The 20334-nt window shown below is 44.2% G+C and overlaps 1 protein-coding gene across 3 annotated transcripts in view; it reads left to right on the top strand.

Annotated features, from left to right (window-relative positions):
* Positions 1 to 1632: 1632 nt before the first annotated feature.
* Positions 1633 to 20334, top strand: part of SLC1A2 (solute carrier family 1 member 2) — a 140851-nt gene continuing 122149 nt past the window's right edge. The window contains exon 1 of one of the 3 annotated variants that reach the window (XM_036891762.2): positions 1633 to 1791. In XM_036891762.2, coding sequence (XP_036747657.1) covers positions 1775 to 1791 — 17 coding nt within the window. In that variant the 5' untranslated portion in view covers positions 1633 to 1774. Of the gene's footprint in view, positions 1792 to 17299; positions 17323 to 20334 lie in introns of those variants that run through there. The other 2 variants (XM_036891759.2, XM_057507559.1) reach the window with 2 other exon arrangements.

Below are 20334 nucleotides of genomic sequence, written 5' to 3'. Positions count from 1 at the left end.
GCCTTCCGGAGTCAGACAGGGGTCAGCACTGCCGCGGGAACGAAGACTGGGAAGACAGTGAGGAGCCGATACTGCCAGAGCCGTGGGGGTCCGAGACCCCATCTGCGGGAGCCGGGCAGTTCCCATGTGGCAAGCTCACACCGTTGACATCTCCAGAGAATGTTTACAATTCGCAAATCTCTCTCGCATGCTCTCAAAACGAACCTGTTTAATTCTCGCAGTTGCCCTGCCAGGGGTTATTTTTGATTCCATTTTCCAGAAGAGGAAAGTGAGTCTTTCCCTCCCCGGCGGTCAAAGCCACCGGCAGGTGGTGGGTCTGTAGGTGTCTGCTGTGTCCCAAAGATAATAAATCTGCACAGATCTGGTCATTATTGTGCAAAGCTGGCGGGGAGCCTCGGACCCTCTCTTGCCCGAGCCCATCTGTCTCTGTGCGCCGCCCTCGAGGCTCAGAAACCCAAGGCCAGCGGAACTGAGAGGGTGGAGACGCGGTCCCAGCCACCAGCCTCGGTGGGCTCTTCTCGCCCTGTCAGCCAGCTTCCAGTGGCCGACTTCGCTCTGCTTAAAAAAAAAAAAAATCTACGGCCTTTCCAGCACTCCGCCCGCCGCCCCCAGGGAGCTGCATTAATATTAATCCCGATGAATAATTGAAAGCCAGGGATTTATTTGGGCCGCGGCGGGGGAGGGAGGCAGCTGGGCTGCAGTGCGAACGAGCCACCCGCGCGTTTCGGCCGCTTGGGTTCAGCTGGGCCGGGTACCCGGGACGTGGGAGGGTGGGGCGACTGTGCAGCCTGTGAGGGAGAGCTTGGGGGTGAGTGTGAGCCGGAGCCAGTGTGCCAAGGGGTGAGGAGGAGCGCCCGGGCCGCTCTAGGAAGGCGGTGAAAGAGGGGCATCCCAGGTCTCCGCGTCGTGGCCTGCGCATCGCCAGGCGCGGGGTGACTCGGGGCCACGCCGGCCTGAGGGGAAACAAAAGCGACTCTTCAGATCCTGGGCTCCTGCCACTGGCTGCCCAGTCTTTCCCGGGCGACCAGCGGGGCCTCTTTTCTTATTTGGCTAATTTATGGCAGGAGGGTAGGGGGAGGGAGAGCAGAGGAGGGACCGCGTCTGGAGATGGGGGGCGATGGGGCGGCAGTTAAAGGAGTCTCCCGAGGCGGCGGCGCGGTGATGTCAGCTCTCGACGAAAATAGAGAGGGATCGCCTGCAAATCCCCAGCTCCGGCGGGACTAAATCTTGCAATCCCTCCCCGGCCGGCGCCGAGCCAGGGCGCAGCGGCCTCCACCGCCTCCCCCGGCGCGCACACACCCGCACACGCGCGCACGCACGCACACACTGCCCTGCACACACACTCACCGTCCTCGCCTGCCACCATCCTCCGTGCCCGTGCACCGCCGCTCGCCGCGCCTGCGGGCCCCGCAGCCAGCACAGGTGGTAGCGGAGGCACGTGGTCCCCGCGCGCCCTCCCGCAGCCCCGGGGGCGGCGCTCTCTCCAGGAAGCCACGCTCCGAGCGCCGCGAACGCTTAGCCAAGCGCCACCGAGGCCGGCGGAGGGGGGCGCGGGACTCGAGTGGTGGAGAGCGAGTCGCGGATTAGCGTCCGCCGGAGCCTCCCGCGCGGGTTGAGGCGCTAAAGGGCTTAACCAGGAGGAGGGTAGAAGGGCGTGGAGAGGCTCCCCCATAAATACCGCGCTCGGCCACCCTCTCGTGCTCACCCCGGCGCCTGCTCACTCTCGCCCACCGCTGCCGGATTGTGCCGAAGAGGAGGGGGCGTTCCCCAGACCATGGCGTCCACAGAAGGGTGAGGCTTTTCTCGGTACCCGCTGGGGAGCGGGGGCCGCGCGCGGGGTGGTGGCCCCCTAACCGAGGTGCGGACAGACGTGGGCGCCAGGCCTCGGAGACGGTGGCTGAGGGAAGGCTTGGCTGGGAGTGGGATGGTGGAGAGGACATTAATTTTCTTTCGCGAAGCTACTTGCTTAACCCTTTGAAGATTCGAGAGACAGATGACTTTTAATTAAAAAGGTACAGTGGAGGTGTGGCAAAGAGTGTGACCAGAAAAACCTCTTGGCGGTGACTTTTGGGATTTAAAAACATTACGGGATTGGGCATGGTGTGAGCTGTAGAGCTTCTCCGGGGAAGCAGCGCTTCGCGCCCGGCGCAGGCTGGAAAGTAAGAAACCGCTGGGAATGAATGAGCCCGGGGCGGGGCGAGGACCAGCGCGCGCGGCCTGGAGTGTCACATTTGCAAAGTCGCCGGATAGATGCCCAGCCTGCTCGGATGCTCCTTGTCCTTGGATGGCGGAATCTCCCTGGCCAGCTCTTAATGGAAGAGGGGAAGAGATTTGGGTGCTTCCCGAGAAGAGGCGGGAAAATAAGTGAATTTGGGGAGGGACAGGAGTCCCCAGACTCCAGCGGGGGGAAGAGCTGGCTTCTCCATTCTGCCCATGGCCCTGGAGTTCTTTCCTACCTTGCAAGGCAGCAGCTGAATGGAGAATGCTTCCAGTGATAAATGTCTGCTGCCTTTAGCAAGAGGGAGATGGGGCTACAAGGGGCAAAAGGATCCCTTGAATACTTACATCTCCAAAGAAGGGTCCAGAACAGTCAAGGACCCTGAAGCGCTATCTCCCAGGAAACTTCTCTGGCTTTGGTAAGCCTGAGTAGGAATAAAAGGACTGGTTGGGGAATTTAGCCCTTTGGTTAATTCACAAGATCACTTTAGCCACTTACAAGAGATCACTGGATCCATGACATGTGGAAAGCCAGTATCACCAGCTCCTCTGGACACAGGTGGAGAGTCCTTGGTGCTGGCACTTTGCATAGTTTCTCTCTAATAAATTTTATCACCGCTACAGGCGTTCTGAGGGAATGGATCTTCAAGTAAGAGAGCTGGTTCCAAAGTCAGAGCTCTAGATTTCAACCTCTAACGAAGGGAAGATATTTCTCACACTGTCTTTCTGTGTCCAGGAGAAGGAACTCATCCCTTTTCTGTCCTTTGGAGTCCTTCCAAAGGGATCTGGCATCTTATTTCGCATGAGATTTCTTCTTTCTTTTTGTCATAATAGTTAAGCAGTGTGTACCTTTTCGATTATTATTTCTCCATAAAGATGCTCCAGAAAGACAAGAGTGTATGAGGAGTGTACATTGAAAAAAAAAAAAACACAGCTCTAGAGTTAAATATTAAGAGCCCATATGGCTCAACCTCATTGCCTTCCTCTGTTTGATTGAACAGTCTTTCATATTAGAAAAGATATAAAGGCATTTCTGGCTGCCTTCAGGCTCTTCTATAGACTTTCCCCTGCTTGTAAAGGCTGGGTTGGAAAACATCTGGGAGAGAGATGGGTGATGGCTGTCTTTCAAATTCTGCATTCAACTCACTCCTTATTTTGATAGCCAGATAGTGAAGGGAGAGGTTAAGGCAACAACAAATGTCCCCAAATTAGTGTGTTTATCTCCCCTTTGTCCTAAATGAGAGCTGTCAAATGATTTGACATTAAATACAGAGAAGTGATTTCCAGTGTTTTGAAAGACTCACATTCAGTTAACACCCTACTTGTGCATTGTGCATAGTGAAGAAAAGACTGGCCAAAGGAACTTGTATTTTGGAGATGAAAGAATTGAAAAACATTTAAAGTCTGGGAAACACAGACAAAAAAAATCTATGACCCTTTATCATGTAAGAGCAGTAACTGGTGAGTGGGTGGTATTCTCAGGAACCTGCTTTTCCCTCTCTTCTTTTCTTCCACCTTTTCTAGCAGATGCATTTGCTGAGTACTTGTTGGGTAGACCTCACAAACTAGGCACTATGGGGGGGATACAAAGACACACAGCCTGATAACTGGCTTTTAAAGGGCCAGCTCCAGTCTGAGACTTTGATTAGTAAATTGTTCCTGTGGCTTGGTGAGATCCTCTTGCCTCTTCTGATATCTTTAGTTAACGTGCCTTATAAAGGGAAGTTCACTAAGAATCCCCAGGCGGGTCCCCTTTGTTAGTCTTTGCCTTCTAACAATGTTAGAACTGTTTCCTTGAAACATACATTGCTGAGAAAGAAGCAAAAATGGCAATACAGTTATATGCTTCTGATATATGTTTTTTCAATGCAACTCTTATCCAGAATATTTGGAGAATGGCATAATATGGTAAACGGACCATTCTGGTCACCATGTATTTGGTAATATAGTTACAGTCAACTACATATTTGATTGTGAATTAGAAGTAATAGTGTTGATTTATTAATGTCCATAAGATTAATTACCAATTAATAGCCACTAGAGACATCTTATGTTAGTTTAGCACACCACTTTTGAAGCTCATTTGTGTACATCACTACCTTTAATTTTTCCAGTAACTGTGAAGTAGGCATTCCAATAAAAATGGACTTTAAGAATAAAATTACATAGAATGTAGTTATCTTTCCAGGAAGATTCCAGAACTTGGCAGAATTTTGGGGTTGTCATCTGGAAATGTTAGTTATCACTGAAGAATGTACTAGGCATATCTCGGTGCAGAAGATTACTGACTTTCTCTCAAACCTTTGGCATATACACCTTGCAATATTAGGAATATTCTGTAGGAATATTCTTATTGTCAGCCTCTGCAGTTGGTCTTTGCCTTTGAAAAGCATACTCCAATGCAGTCTGGTTATTTGAGGCTTCTGATTATTTGGAACTGGCATTATTAGCTTTTGGTTTCCATTAGAAGTCAACAGTGGACTGTTTGGTAGTTCGCAGGCCCTGAGAGGTATTTTCTTGCAAAGCAATGTCTAATTTGATAGTTGAACATTGTTTTATCTGGGTCCCCAGACATGGTTGGAATTATGGTTTTAGGTTCCTGACCCAAATTGGAAAGAGATTAGAAGTAGCTGGTGGCGACAAGCTGATGTCCATTATGGACTGAATTATATTGGAGTTTCCAGAAGCTGTAGAGGTGGACATTTTAAAAATACATTCTGTGGTCAGGAGATGGCTAGGTCACCACGTATGTCCGGGACCCAAGGCAATCAGTTCCTGGGAGCCAAGGGGTCAGGGCAAAGACAGCCACAAGGGCTTGGGTTAGAGAGTAAGTGAAACAGAAAACTGCTGGCAGCAGAAAAACTCCGGCAAGGGAGACCTCTGGATTTATTACATTGTTCCAAGCAAACAAAAGCAAAACATACTGATTGCCTTTTCCCTCCTCCCCTTGGGAATGAGGTTGAGGACAACTGGGGGAAGAGCCCATGGAGTGGACTTACTGGGAAGTAAGTGGAGGACGTAGGGCTTGAGGTCCAGAGAGGTTTGCATATTGCATGCCTCAGGCTTTGCTGCAATTTTCATTTCTCATTTCTCATTTTCAGGAATATAAAAAAAATCAGCCTCCTTGGGTAAAATAGGTGTTAGTGGAACTATGAAAAAGCCATTTCATGTTCACTAAGACAGCCTCTTGTGTGTGATTGAAAGCTTAATTTTCAAGAAAAAAATTTTAAATCCAATGAAACTTGTGAAGTGGAAAAGCCAGAATGTTAAAAACCAAAAGATGGTCCATCCATCAGTATCAATGGCCACTTCTTTTCCTCTTTTATGCAACATGATTAGGTGCTGTCTCCTTTAGCTTCAGATTTAAAGAACTGTCAGACAAGGGAAAGTCCTTTGTCTTGTAAGAGATGGTGCTTCAGCTGTAGAAACAAGCAATATATAACAGCTAAGTGTGAAATTTCTGGGTCAGTGTGCCATGAATCCTACAGATTCAGGATTGCAAAGCTTTTTCATAGTTTGAAGCTCAACACAGGTTGATTTCATTGAAAGTCTCCCCTCCTCACACCGCTCCATGGCTGTGTCACACAATGCCCACATGTCTGGTTTCCCCTCTTTAAAGGAAAAGTAAATTGTTTTCCATACTGATTTTCTCCCCCATGGGACTGGCTTGCCTCTTGGAACGAACTGAATCTACTCAATTTCAATCACCTGCAGTAATAATTTTAATCAAATAAGATAAGACCCTGATAATTTAAAATCTTCCAGCCATAATAGGCAGAAGAGGCATTGTCAAGATCAAATTTCAGTTTTGTTTGCATTTTAAGAACCTGTCCTGGAAGTCTGAAAAATCCAACAAATGCCATACTGCCTTGCTTGCATTCTCCTCTTCCATGCCCTTAACGCTTGTTGGGGGCAAGCAGGATGCTTCATAGCAAGGGTTTCAGAATCCAGATCACAGCAAATCTCTTTATTTACCTTGATTCATGTGCTTGTTCTCTTCTCCCTCTACCCCTCTCTCACCCCTCAATGCACCAAACGTCAAGTCCTTGGAATGAATGAATTAAAGGAGTGTTTTAAAATATCTCATGGCTCCATTTCCATGTGCTCTATCATTGATTGGAGGCAGATGGGCTGCATATTTTTCAGTAGAATAGAAAGGACTAGCGTCTTGTTAGAAATCTGTTTGGCTTCCAACGGTGGCAGGAAAGACAATGGGCCACAGCATTAAAGAAGAATGAGAAAAAGGTAGATCTTTAAGCTTTTAAAAAGAATAACTCGTAATCTTAGTGCTTTTTTTTTAGATAACATTTTTCAAATGTGTTGATATTTATTTATGTACCTTTCATTGATGTATTTGTTTCAATTCTCACCTAGATGAGCAGATATGATGGCTGTCTGCTGAACTGCCGTCTGGTGCTTCCGGCAGTCTCAGCAGCTGCTCTGGATTATAGATTCATTGAGTGAGGACTGTCCTATAAAAATGGAATGAAGGGAATGAACTCAAATTTGGCTGCTGGACTTAGTCTGTGTCAACCCCAGCTCTCTCTAGGACCGATGACGGTACATGTTAAAGACTTTGAATGAAGTCCCTGTGGACAATGAGGGAGATACTTCCTATTCCACACACATCCCTGTTGCTTCTAACCAGGCTTCATTTAAATCATGAGAGTACTTTTTTTCTGTTACATGTGGTCGGTGTGCCATCTGTTACTCGCCCTTTGTAATGTGGCACAGGACCTTCCATCATGTACTTCTGTTATCCTGGGTTCCCAGCCACTGTGATCTCAGGATCACAGAGCTGGCGGCACAGTTAAAAGTGGGTCTGAGGCTGGTCTGCCTCCCAAGATCTGCTCTTCCTACAGCACTAGATGTGAGGTTGTTGGGTGCTTGTTGCTAGGGTGTAGCCAAAGGTGTATATGTTTTGGCTCACACAGGATTTTGAAAACTTTTCAATTATTTGCTTATACTTAAAAATATTTCACCTAAAAAAAAAAAAGAGATCCTGATTCTGGCTTCTCTCAAACACTGGAAAATCTGATGACAAAGATTCTGCCTGGTCTTGGTACCATTTATTAAGTGATTATAGCCCTACATAGTTGTAAGCACTATATATGTATTTATTTAATCTCCACAACAATGCACATGGACTATTATTATCCCCATTTTATGGGTATGGAAACCAAGGCAAAGAAAGACTGAGTAGCTTGCCCAAGATTTCACAGCAAGTGAGTGGCAAAGTCAGACTTTAAACCCTGGAGACTTGGCTCCGGAACCTGCGGCCTTAACTGCTGTACACACTGCTTAGTCCCACAGGATGGGGGCTAGCTGGGGCTGATGAGTGACTATCCCCTGAGAAAAGGCATGTGCCTTCCAGACTGGGCACAGCCTTTTCTGAGACCACTCTCTCATGGTACCTGCTTGACCCCTTGCCTCCCTAAGGCAGCACTGAGCGAACGAGAGCTTGGGTTCCATCCTCTGCCACTGCCTGGTGTGTGCATTGGAAGAATTCTTCAACATCTCATTTCTATGTCATGAAAGGTAATTCCAGCTCCTTTTAATTTTTAACCCCTTAGCCACGACCTTTGCGTTTTTTCTTTTACCTTTGCTCTGAGTTGTGCTTAAGGAAGAGTTCTTTTGTAATTACTGGTTGTCAGGATGCTGATAGCATTGTCTCACCCAGATGTGCTGTGAGAGCCCTGGGCATGGCCACATGCATCCCATCCTTTGGAATATTAAGCCTCAGGCTTGCACTTCTTAGTGGCAAATGTGGCTGAGCATTTAGCAGGCCCTGAAATTTATCCTTCTTATGTGATTTTCAAGTATGGTTGTATAGGGTTGTGACTTAACTTACCTTAAACCAGCTATCTGCCCTGGCCCTTTAACGAGTGGGGCTAATGTTGGTAGTGGTTTTTTCTTTTTGCAACTTACACAGACAAGGATGACTAAGGACATCTTTTAAATTGAGAAAGAAATCCTTCACAGGCCCATATTGCTGTGCATTTTTAAGAGTGGCACAGTTTGTTGACCACTCGATAGGTGGCAGGAAATGTCAGCACTTTGTCCAGACTGGTGGTTTGACTCCCTTTGGAAGCCCCTGGGTCCTCAGGGAATCCCAATTCCCACAGCATTCCATTCTCTTATGATTAAAAAAACATGTCTCTGCCAGATATATCATTTGGTATTTATATGACAATTGTCATATATCAACTGTGTTCATAAATATCACCATAAGCAAATATAAATAGGATCATTCATTTGAACTTATTCCAAGTCTGTGTGACTATACATATATGATTTCATTAAATCCTTGGAAAACTGCTATGGAATTTTTTTTTTTTTTGATTAAGAGGCCAGTTTATTAATTTACAAAACTACAGTAAAATTTTTAATTCTACACATTCTTTCCCTTAGTTATTTCTTTTTTTGTTTTGTTTTGTTTGTTTATATACAGAATTTTAAAACATTGCTATGAAATATCTCCAACATGCTTGCTAAGAGGGAACCTTCATTTCCCTGGACATATGGTTCCATGGAGAGGGACTTCAGCCTCTCTCCTTGTCACCTGGAATAGTTTTTTAAATTTTTTAAATTTTGGTATCATTAATATACACTTACATGAGCAACATTGTGGTTACTAGATTCCCCCCATTATCAGCTCCCCACCACATACCCCATTACAGTCACTGTCCATCAGCGTAGTAAGATGCTATAGAATCACTACTTGTCTTCTCTGTGCTCTACTGCCTTCCCTGTGCCCCCCTCCAACATTATGTGTGCTATTCGTAATGCCCCTTTTTTCCCTTCTCTCTCCCTTCCCACTCATCCTCCCCAGTCCCTTTCCCTTTGGTAACTGTTAGTCCATTCTTGGGTTCTGTGAGTCTGCTACTGTTTTGTTCCTTCAGTTTTTTCTTTGTTCTTATACTCCACAGATGGGTGAAATCATTTGATACTTGTCTTTCTCCACCTGGCTTATTTCACTGAGCATAATACCCTCTAGCTCCATCCATGTTGTCGCAAAAAAAATGGTAGGATTTGTTTTCTTCTTATGGCTGAATAATACTCCATTGTGTATATGTACCACATCTTCTTTATCCATTCATCTACTGATGGATACTTAGGTTGCTTCCATTTCTTGGCTATTGTAAATAGTGCTGTGCTAAACATAGGGGTGCATCTGTCTTTTGCAAACTGGGCTGCTGCATTTCTTAGGGTAAATTCCTAGAAGTGGAATTCCTGGGTCAAATGGTATTTCTGTTTTTATTTTTTTGAGGAACCTCCATACTACTTTCCACAATGGTTGAATTAATTTACATTCCCACCAGCAGTGTAGGAGGGTTCCCCTTTCTCCACATCCTTGCCAACATTTCATTTGTTGTTGTTTGTCTTTTGGATGGTGGCCACCCTAACTGGTGTGAGGTGATATCTCATTTTGGTTTTAATTTGCATTTCTCTGATAATTAGCAATATGGAGCATCTTTTCATGTGCCTGTTGGCCATCTGAATTTCTTCTTTGGAGAAGTGTCTGTTCAGATCCTCTGCCCATTTTTTAATTGGATTATTTGCTTTTTGTTTGTTGAGGTGCATGAGTTCTTTGTATATTTTGGATGTCAACCTCTTATCGGATCTGTCATTTATGAATATATTCTCCCATACTGTAGGATGCCCTTTTGTTCTACTGATGGTGTCCTTTGCTGTACAGAAGCTTTTTAGTTTGATATAGTCCCACTTGTTCATTTTTGCTTTTGTTTCCCTTACCCGTGGAGATGTATTCATGAAGAAGTTGTTCATGTTTCTATTCAAGAGAGTTTTGCCTATTTTTCTTCCAAGAGTTCTATGGTTTCATGACTTACATTCAGGCCTTTGATCCATTTAGAGTTTACTTTTGTGTATGGAGTTAGACAGTAATCCAGTTTCATTCTCTTACTTGTAGCTGTCCAGTTTTGCCAACACCAGCTGTTGAAGAGGCTGTCGTTTCCCCATTGTATATCCATGGCTCCTTTATTGTATATTAATGACCATATATGCTTGGGTTTATATCTGGACTCACTATTCCGTTCCACTGGTCTGTGGGCCTGTTCTTGTGCCAGTACCAAATTATCTTGATTACTGTGGCTTTGTAGTAGAGTTTGAAGTTGGGAAGAGAGATCCCCCCTGCTCTATTTTCCTTCTCAGGATTGCTTTGGCTATTTGTGGTCTTTTGTGGCTCCATATGAATTTTAGAACTATTTGTTCCAGTTCATTGAAGAATGCTGTCAGTATTTTCGCTATGGAATATTATGCTTATTTTACAGATAGAGAAACTGAAGCTTTGAGAAATTTTGATTTTATGCTGTTATTGCATATCTTGTAATTTTTGTTTTGTAATCTAATTTTACTGTGTTTCACACTATCCACATTTTGCAACTAATTAACATTTTCTTAAAATTTCAGAAGCCTTCCCTTTGTTTTTTTGTTTATTTTTGCACTAGTAGGTATCTCTAATCATTTTGATCAAAGGAAGCAAAGTAGTCAAGAGTCCTTGCAAAAAGAGATTATACAGAACTTAGGAGCAATGTACAACGAGAAGGAGAAAAAGCATTACAGAAAGAAGTTAAATTATCTGTAAATGGATATGTGACATTCAAAAGAAAATGTCACCATAAAAAAATGGGAATAAGTTTAGGCAACTGAGAAAAATGGTCAGACTTCCAGCTTATAGACATTAAAGAGGAGAATCTGAAGTAGAAGCAGCAGTTGCAGTGCATGAAGGGAGATAAAGAAAAAGAAAACAGATAAACTGGGGGAAGCATTCTTCTCTATTAGGTATCAGACAAAGCCAACTGTGGAGACCAAATAGTATTTTGTTTTTATCTCAGTCTTTACTTAAAAGGACAGTTGTGATCTGATAACTAGCTTTGTTAGGAAAGTGGATGGAAGTCAACATGAACAAAGCACAATTAAATAAACTTGTCTAGGAGTGAAATGGATGGATATCAGTGGACAGAGCATTCATCTCAGACATTCTCAAGGGACTTATGGTCCCAGGTGATGTTCAGCTATTATTTTCTTATATTTAGATGCACCATATGGTCTAGAAAAAGTGTCAAAAATAATATTGGAGTAATTACTAAAAATATAATAGAGAGTAATGAAATTATAGACTCCCTAGTGTTTTTCTGGGAGTTAATCATCCATCAGCAGACATTAGTTAAAACCATCATAGTACAGAAGTGCAGAAGAGGTTATTGATTTTTTTATCATGCCTAACTGCTGCCATTTTAAATGGAGATCATGTGTAGGAGTTTACCTACTAGTCTGAGAATGTTGAAATTTTGATTCTTTTCAAGGCACTTATACCTTGGGCTGGAGACATTGTTGCTGGTTTGTCCTGAGATGGAGACTTGTGTGCATTGTTTATTAAGGGGATCCCTCAACAGAAATCCCTGTGGAAGAGAGAGGGAAGCTAGGGTGGGCAGAAGGAGACATAGAAACAGTCACAACAAAGGGCTTAGCCCTTCTCACAGGAATTTCTGGTCCTGAATTAAGGAAACAGATCTGGCCTTTCTACTACTGCATCAACCAGTTACTGGATGGAGGGTTAGGGGAGATATGGTTAGTAAATGTTCTCACATATCAACACTCCCAGCAGCTGGGGGAATAAATCCTCAGTCCTGAAGAGGGGCCTGTGGGGGCCTGGCTGGTATACCACAGCATCCATTATTGACTCCAAATTCAAATGTTTGAGAGATAATAACATAATGGATAGAGCAGTCTTCAATCTGAATATCCAGGCCTTCACAAAGCTGTAATCCGTAATACAATGCTATACCTTAAAAGGAATGTATGGATGGGGAAGAGCAGTGGGGCAGGGGTGTGGATTCTGGTGGGCAAGGATGGGGAGAATTAGCAGGTATCCCCTCCTTCGTTTTTAGGTCTGACTCACACAGCCCCCAAAGGCAGACAACAGAAGTGCTTCTCTTCACGCCAGTCCTTCCAAGGGTATCTGTTCTAATGGGAGGATGGTTATCTGAAATTGCTGCCTAAGGAAGGGAAACAACTCCAGTTAGTGGAAAGGGTCAGAAAGAGCAATAGATACATGTGTTGGGAGCTACAGTATTGCTATTATTGGTATTTTCCATGTGGTCAGAGCTGTTTGGATACTCCTATTTGTGTTATTTCCCATGGAGCTCTCACCTTGGGAGAGGTGGGCAGTGAACTGGCCAACCCCTCTTCTGTGTTGCTCTGTTGACTCAAGAACTCATGCATTCCGTCAACCTCCAGCCAAAGGGTCTCCTATGTCGACATATCTCTGCTCTATTCCCTCAGTAAATGTTATGTTCAGAGATGAAAGAACACTTTTGTACATAATCCAAGGTCTTGTAGATTATACCTCTGGGGGTACTCCCCATTTTTTTCTGAGATCAGGATGTTGATTATCTATGTGTTTTTTTATTAGTACAACTTATTTCAGATGGCTTGATTTTAGGGCATAGAAGGTAAACAAGCCAACATTTAAAATTTCCTTTCCTTCCATGATTTTAAGGTTTTCAGCTCTATTATTTACTTGACAGGTAGAGATTGTGAATGTTTCCAGTGTTTGGGTAAAGACAACACTGATTGTATTCAATCTACATTTAGAAAATACATTTTGTACATAGACTATAACTATCAGCCAAATAAAGGGGCATGCAGGATTCACTATCCACTGCCAAAGGAATTATTTTAGCAAAAATGTTCAACTTTTTGTCCTCTGGATCACTGGCGTTTTTCCCAAAATGAAAGCAAACAGGTGACCCACTCTCCCTCCCCATCCCCGCCACACGTGGATTATTGAAAAATAAAATTAAACAAAACAACCCAAACTTCAAATATTACAGAATGGCATCAAGTAAAGAAGTAAAAGGCTATCCTACCTCAATCCTTTTCTCTAGAAATGCTCATTTTTTTGGTCTGTCCTTTGACATACTTTCCTATGTCCATTAAGCATCCTGTTCTTAATATGCAAATTGTATCATCTTATACAGACTATTCTACAATCTGCTTTTCACTTAATACCTCTAGGTATGTATGCATGTGTTATGTATGTATCTGATAATAGTCCACTGTATGGTCATACAATCACTGATTTAACTAGCCTCTGATTGGGAGACATTTAGGTTATCTCCAAGTCCTTGTTATAACAATGTTGGGTGGATTATGAATGGTGTAAGGGTGAAACAGGCCCTAAAACCAGTTATGATTCAGGTGTCAGCAATGATTCAGGCGGGAGGTAATGGCCCAGATTAGGACATAGGAATGCATATGTATTACCAGATTCCAGGGATATTTAGAAGGACTCAAGTGACCAAGCACATGTAGCGGGTGAGTAGGAGGGAGGCATCAAGCTATCTCTAGGATTTCTGGCGTGAGCAAATGGAGGTGGGGTAAAGTGCAAAAAAGGAATTCAGAGAAATGGCAGGTTTAAAGGAGAACATAATGAATTTGGTTCATCATACTGAGTTAGTTTTCATTGGGACACCAGGTGAAGGTACTGACTGAGCAGCTGGATGCGTAGGCATGGGTCGCAGTGCCACAGGCTATGGAGAGGAGAAGTTGAATAATATGAGTGCTGGAAAGTGGCCATTGGATCTATCAATTTCAAGGCCATCACTGACATGTGCCAGAGCAGGGTCAGCGAAGTGGTAGCTACTGCTGCTCTTTTGGGGTGAGTTGAGAATGGGTGGAGAGTGGTCTGGACAAAGAGGATGGGTCTTAAGGTGGGCACAACCATAGGGTGTTGGAGGAACTGAAAATCAGGAGGCTGTGAAGCTTCTAGTAGAGCGATGACTGTTGTCTGGGCCAGTGTGACGGCCATGGCAAAGGAGAGAAGAGGCCAGACTTAAGGTACATTTAGGAACTAACACTGAAGTGAATGTAATTTTTTTTTAATAGTGACAATCAAAAGGAAGGTGGGAATAGGAAAGTAGATACAGAGGAGATTGCATTTTGTTTTATTTGTTTTAATTTTAGTGATGTGAGCATGGTCATATGCTAAAGGAAAGGTTTGACTAGTGATGGGTGGTCTTGGGTACCCTTTGTGGAAGAAGCAATGCTGCAAAGAAGCAGAACCTGAGGGTAACCCATTGCTTGCTTTGGAGGTTCCTCAGGGGAAGGCAGAGCAGCTCTGGGAGTACTTGGCTGAAGCTTCCTGCCGTCCTCCCATTGGATCCCTGTGTAGGGAAGGATAATTCAAAACAGATGGGGAGGAAAAGGTGACTGCCTAGACTGCCAAACCTCACAATCCACCCTGGTGGTGCATAGAGTGATAGACAGGGCAGCCAGCAGGCGCTGGATGGATTTTATAGTGATTGTTATTGTTATTATTTGTAAAATTCACCTTCCAGAAGCCTTTCTAAGTCTCCCTAGCTGGACTTCTCTTTCTCTCTCCAACCCTTCATTTGTGAAACTGCATGGCTTGTGAACCTTCCTTGGACTCATTCTTGATTCCTGTTCTTTCAGCCATTCTTTTTCCTTGGATCAGTCCTTGGATAACTCCCAAAGGTATATTTCTAGCTCAGACCTTTTCTCCAAGCTCCAGATTTATACCTTCTGTCTCCTATTTGGCATATTCCTTTGTGCAGTCATCTCTAGATTGCTGTCATTACAATGAACTCTTGATACAATCCATCTAGATATCCAAAGCCAGAAATGTAGGTATTGCCCCTGATTTTTCCTCCTTCATCAGCCCCAACCTACAAGGTTTCTCATTTTTAGTTCTAAAATGTACCTTAAGTCTGGCCTCTTCTCTCCTTTGCCATGGCTGTCACACTGGCCCAGACAACAGTCATCGTTCTACTAGAAGCTTCACAGCCTCCTGATTTTTGGTTCCTCCAACACCCTATGGTTGTGCCCACCTTAAGACCCATCCCCTTTGTCCAGAACACTTCCTGTCACCCACCTACCACCATCTTCAGTTGCCTGGCAGCCTCTTATCCTGGAACACCCTTTCATTCTCAGCTTAAATGTCATTTCCCAGAGAGGTCTTCTCATCACTTCACGGAAAACAGATTTCCCTATCGTAGTCTTGCCTCATTCCCTGATTTGCTTCTGTCATGGCATCAGTTACAATTTTTAAATATTTTATTGATTTATCATCCTGTTGGTATTTACCTCCCTCACTGGGATATAAGCACTCTGAGTGCTGGCTCACCCTTGCATCCCCCTAGACTGACGCTGGACACTTAGTAAGCATTTATGGATTGAATACGCACACACTTCAGCCTGGGGATGTAGGAAAGGCTTCTCAGAAGAGGTGACAGTTGATCTGGGTCTCTTCCAGCAAGTTTGTCTGCATTACATTTTGTTCAGACCTTCATTATAACAGTGTGCTAAGTAATTTCTTGTCTCTCTGTTCACAATCCTGGTATCTCTGAGGATCAGGACCATACTAGTTTCCCTGTGCCCCAACCTATTATCACAATGCACAGTAATGTAATTGAATTGTCTGCCTTGGGAGCGAGAGAGGCAAGGGCATAGAGAGGACAGAAGCAAATGGTTTTAAGGGGGCAACAGGGCCAAAGTTGAGAAAACATGTCCTTTGGCTCACTGGGACATGTTCTCTTTTAAAGTTCTGGTGGTCAGTTGAACTTCCCTGCACAGCAGGCAATGACCAGACTTTTGACTGCTAAGGGTTGATAGGGTTCTGGGAGGTTACAAGATAATTAGTTGGGCAGAAGCTAAAAATGTATTTGTCATAGTCAGTCATGTTCCCATCTTGCTGAGAAAGATCATGGACTCCTGTAGCTGCTGTTATTTTGAAATCCAATGAAGTTTATCAGATGAGTCGTTTTGAGCCTCTTCCCTCGACCTGCCCCCATTTTTCCCGAGACAGCCTGCCTGTTCTCAGAATGATGTCTTTTTATTCCTTTTCCTTGTTCCTTGTGAAGAAAAACAAGGAGAAGCGTGTGTTATTTGATATTCAAATACAAAGAAGAATTTAAGTTAAAGATGATGTTTAACTTGCATCAGTGAATAAAATCCAGGGCTCAACAGTTCAACTGCTTGTAAAACTAATTTAGAAAAAGAAAAGTTACCAGAAGCTAACAACAGTGTTGTTTAATTGATACTTTTTAACTTTTATAGAGATTCTGAATGTATTTAATCATTCCCAATAGAATTCTCTTGTTTGGCTTCCTATTGGGATCAGAAGAAAGAGTCATGGGTCTAGAAATAAAGTCTTGTGTTTGGTACGTGTGTTTTCTGGTAACCTAAATAAAAATGTTCAGTATTTGTCTATTTCCTGATATGGAGTGCTTTTCTGGAGTTTTCTGGTGGCAGGACATGTTGAGGGGTATTTGTTGTATTGTAGTGGGAGAAGAGAATAAAGACTTGGCCCAGTAACTTCTTTCTTGACTCTGGGTGAGAATTATGTGGTTGGATGAAGGGCCAGTTTGTGGAACCCTCTTCCTGAGCCTTATGAGAAAGTCTTCAACTGAAACTACCCTCATCATCCTTATGACAAATGCTGGATTCTTCCTAGATTCAGAGCCAGTGCATTCCAAATGCTGTTCTGCAGCTGAAAGTGGAATCAAAAGAGAGGTGTGGTGTTTTCTCATTCCCTCTGACATCGAAGTCGTTGTTAGCTGTGAGAGCTGAGCGTGCTCAGATCGTGTTTTCACCTTATTGCTTTCTCTCACCCTCTGAAGACTCAATGGGCTTCCAGAAAAGTAAACTCCTGATCTGCACACGCAAACCACACATAATGTTTCAGCATTAGAAAGACCAAACCAGTTTGTCCAGAAGGGGGCACCGGGTCAGTTTCCTGCTGCTCTGCAGCAAAAGCAAGAGGCCAGATTGCCTCTGTCCCAGGCCAGTCACAGCTGTTGCCTTGGTTTTTAAGAGGGGAAGCCTTACTGCTTTGATTATTTACATTCCAAGTGATCTGCAGTTGTTGAATCAACTAGGGGACCAGAGCGCACTGGAGCCCAGGGAGCACCTGGGACCGCGGCACTGGGATTGAGAGTGAGTTGACAGCAGTCACCGTTTACCACTCGGCTCCTGGCTCCCTGTCGTTGTCCTCATCCTCCTGGATTCTTCTTGAGAGGCATCAGCGGAGTTCAAACAAGATTTGCTGGTTCCAGAGCTCGGGTATGTCCCACCTGGTTTTGTCTGGTTATTGACAGACTTTGGAGAGTGAAGGGGCAGCCATGGGGAAGAAGGGAGGCCTTCAAAAAGGGAGAGAAAAGACCCTGGAGGGATTGAAAAGTACACGTTGAAAGGGTTGGAAAGGCTCCAGAATAAGCAACACAAGAGTGGAAAGATGAAAACAGGTATTTCTCTTTTTAAAATGACTAACCAGCCACCCAGAAGTCTATCTAGCTGGTGTTCCAACCCAATTCGGAGCAGACAACAAAATTAAAATTAGATGTGAAAATGCTGTACTTTTGTTACCAGGCACACCCCCTTAGGAGTCAGGGACTTACCCATGTGTCCATGTTTGTCCAAAGAGGACTTCCCTCTTCACCTCTGAGCTGAGCTCCTGAGGCCAGCCAGCAAGATGAAGATGCTCCATGTTTTCAAGGAGGAGGAAAATCACACTCCATCCAGCTGTGATTCTAGTGTCTCATCAGGAGCATTTTATTTATTATTTTTGTTTTAATGATTGCGGCTCTTAATCCCCTTTGCCTTTCTCACCCATTCCCCTATCCTCTCCCCTTCTTCATAATAAATGGCCTTGTGTTTTCCTTTTGTGCTGGGCTCCACAGATTACGTGGCCAGTCCTACAGGGAAACCAGGCATACGCAGGCCGGTATGAAATACTATTAACAGTGGTGAAGTGGATAACCTTCAGAATATCTGATCTCTTGCAGTGTACTAGAATATTCCAATTGTGAGATATTTTGCATAAAACAGTTTCTCAGAGCCAGTGTTGCACAGTGGTTAAAGGTGTGTTTTATACTCAGAAAGACCCAAGCAAAATTTCCTAGTCCACCCCTTAACAGCAGTATAACTTGAGGGAAGTTAACTAGCCTCTCTGAGACTCACTTTATTCATCTGTTAAATAGGGACAAAATCACCCACCTGATAGTGTTTTGGAAGTATGAAGGCAGGACATGTGTAAGGCAGAGGGCATAGTACCTAAAATATAGAGGACACCCTGTAAAGGTGACTGTTATTCTTCCTGGAATAGCATTACTGTGTTATTTTCAGCCTGCTGAACTTAGGTTAAGTTATCCATCAGTCTTCTGATTTTGCAAATTAAGTTGCTAACACTTGGGTACCTACCCACAGGTCTGTTTGCTAACTCTTTCTCATAGAGCCACAAGTGATAAGATTAGAAAGTAGGTCCTGGACTTCTTTGATCTTATGAGTGGTATATTTGTACTAGCAAAGGTTTGTATGGAGATTTTTCTCTTATGTACTTTTAATTCTTGAGCTATTTTTACTCAACACCTCTGACTCAAAATGGTGGTTTTTTCCCACCACGTCTCCAACTCACTGATGCCAGCTGGGTATCTGTCTTGCCAGTGGGTTTCAGCCCCGGGCAAGTTTACTTTGGATTCAGTGTGACCAAAGACACGACAGTAGAATGTTCTTGGGGTGAAAAGGTTATACCCAACTTTATTTCCACAATGGCAGGTCAATCACTAAAATCCTGTCCACTCAGAGCAAGTGTGTGTGCAGCAGGCCAGTCTCTGCCTTGGGGTCTCTCTACCCCCGCAGCCATCTCAGTCTCTGTCCTCGGTGCTGCCACCACTCCAGTCTCCTCTCTGCTCTCCTGCAGCCCTGCAGCAGTGCTACCGTGTCACCCAGAGCACTGGGTGGAGCTCTTTATTTAGAGTCAATAGCAACGTACTGCCCACACCTGTGTAGTGAGCTAGCCAACCAGAGCCAGGTGAGAATCCTGGCCACAGGAACCTTCACTTTATCCACAGTGTCCTATACAATTCAGTTCAATTCTGACACTGTCTACCTGGAATTAGTGTCAGACTCCGTAAGTTAAGGGCTCAGTCCCATGAGACTGTCCCACTTCAGATACCAGTTGGGAGCCTAGGTTGTACTTCTGACAGGCTATAAATTCAGAGGATTTCCACAATCCCTCCTCAGGTTTGATAATTCACTAGAATGAAACAGAGAACTCAGGGAAACAAGTTATTGATGTTTCCTAGTTTGTTATAAAAGGTGTAATTCAGGAACTGTCAAATGGAAGAAATGCATAGAACAGGGTATGGGGGAGGCGGCATGGTGTCCTCTCTGGGCACAACGCCATCCTAGCACCTTAATGTGTTCACTAGCCAGGAGCTTCAGAAGCTCCTGAAGCCATTGTTTAGGGGTTTTTATGAGGTTTCATTACTTAGGCATGATTGAGGAAATCACTGGCTGTTGGTTATTAACTGAAACTCCAGCTCCTCCCCTTCCCAGAAGTCAAAGGGTAGTGTTGAACATTCCAAGCCTCTAATAATAATGCCTAGATCTTTCTGGTGACAGCCCCCATCCTGAAGCTACAAGGGATGGGGACCCCAGCCACCAGCCTCATTAGCCTACAAAAGATACTCTTATCACCCTGGGGAGTCCTATGGTTTTGGGAGCTGGTACCTTCCAAGATCCAGGGACAAAGACCAAATATTTATTTTTTATCATGTCGCTATCTTATAATATCATGGTCTCACCAAGCAAGAAATGTCCTGCTCCCTATTCACCCATCTGTTCTGAAATTGTCTGAAGATAAGGCAAATAGAACAGATTGTTTCAGAAGGTGTTGGCAGAGAGACAGGGGATTGAAGAGGTACTCAGACCTGGGTCAGAAGGCCACCAGGCAGGGGTGTGGTGCAGGGCAGGTTAACCTTGGAAGGAGGGGATGGGCAGGTGATGTTGTTTTTCTCTAACAAAGAAGGTCTGTGATTTCCTTCCTCTGTGAAGTTACCCTCATCAACTCCATCAATTGGTGGCTCAAGATTTCCAACACCTTCAACCACCTGAAAGCATCTCTATGGGTGTTGGATAGGTAATCCCACTGTAGGTGGCCAAAAACATGAACCAACATTATAATTTTACCAGATGAGCTGTTATATGGGATAAAAGGAACCTGTGTGTGCTATAGAAAAGAATGCTGTACTTCCAAATAAAACCTACAAAATAATATGCAGTGGGGTACTTAAA

The sequence above is a fragment of the Manis pentadactyla genome, chromosome 9 (assembly GCF_030020395.1).
Source record: "Manis pentadactyla isolate mManPen7 chromosome 9, mManPen7.hap1, whole genome shotgun sequence".
In the NCBI taxonomy this organism is placed as follows: Eukaryota; Metazoa; Chordata; class Mammalia; order Pholidota; family Manidae; genus Manis; species Manis pentadactyla.
This window is presented reverse-complemented; position numbering and strand designations above follow the sequence as displayed.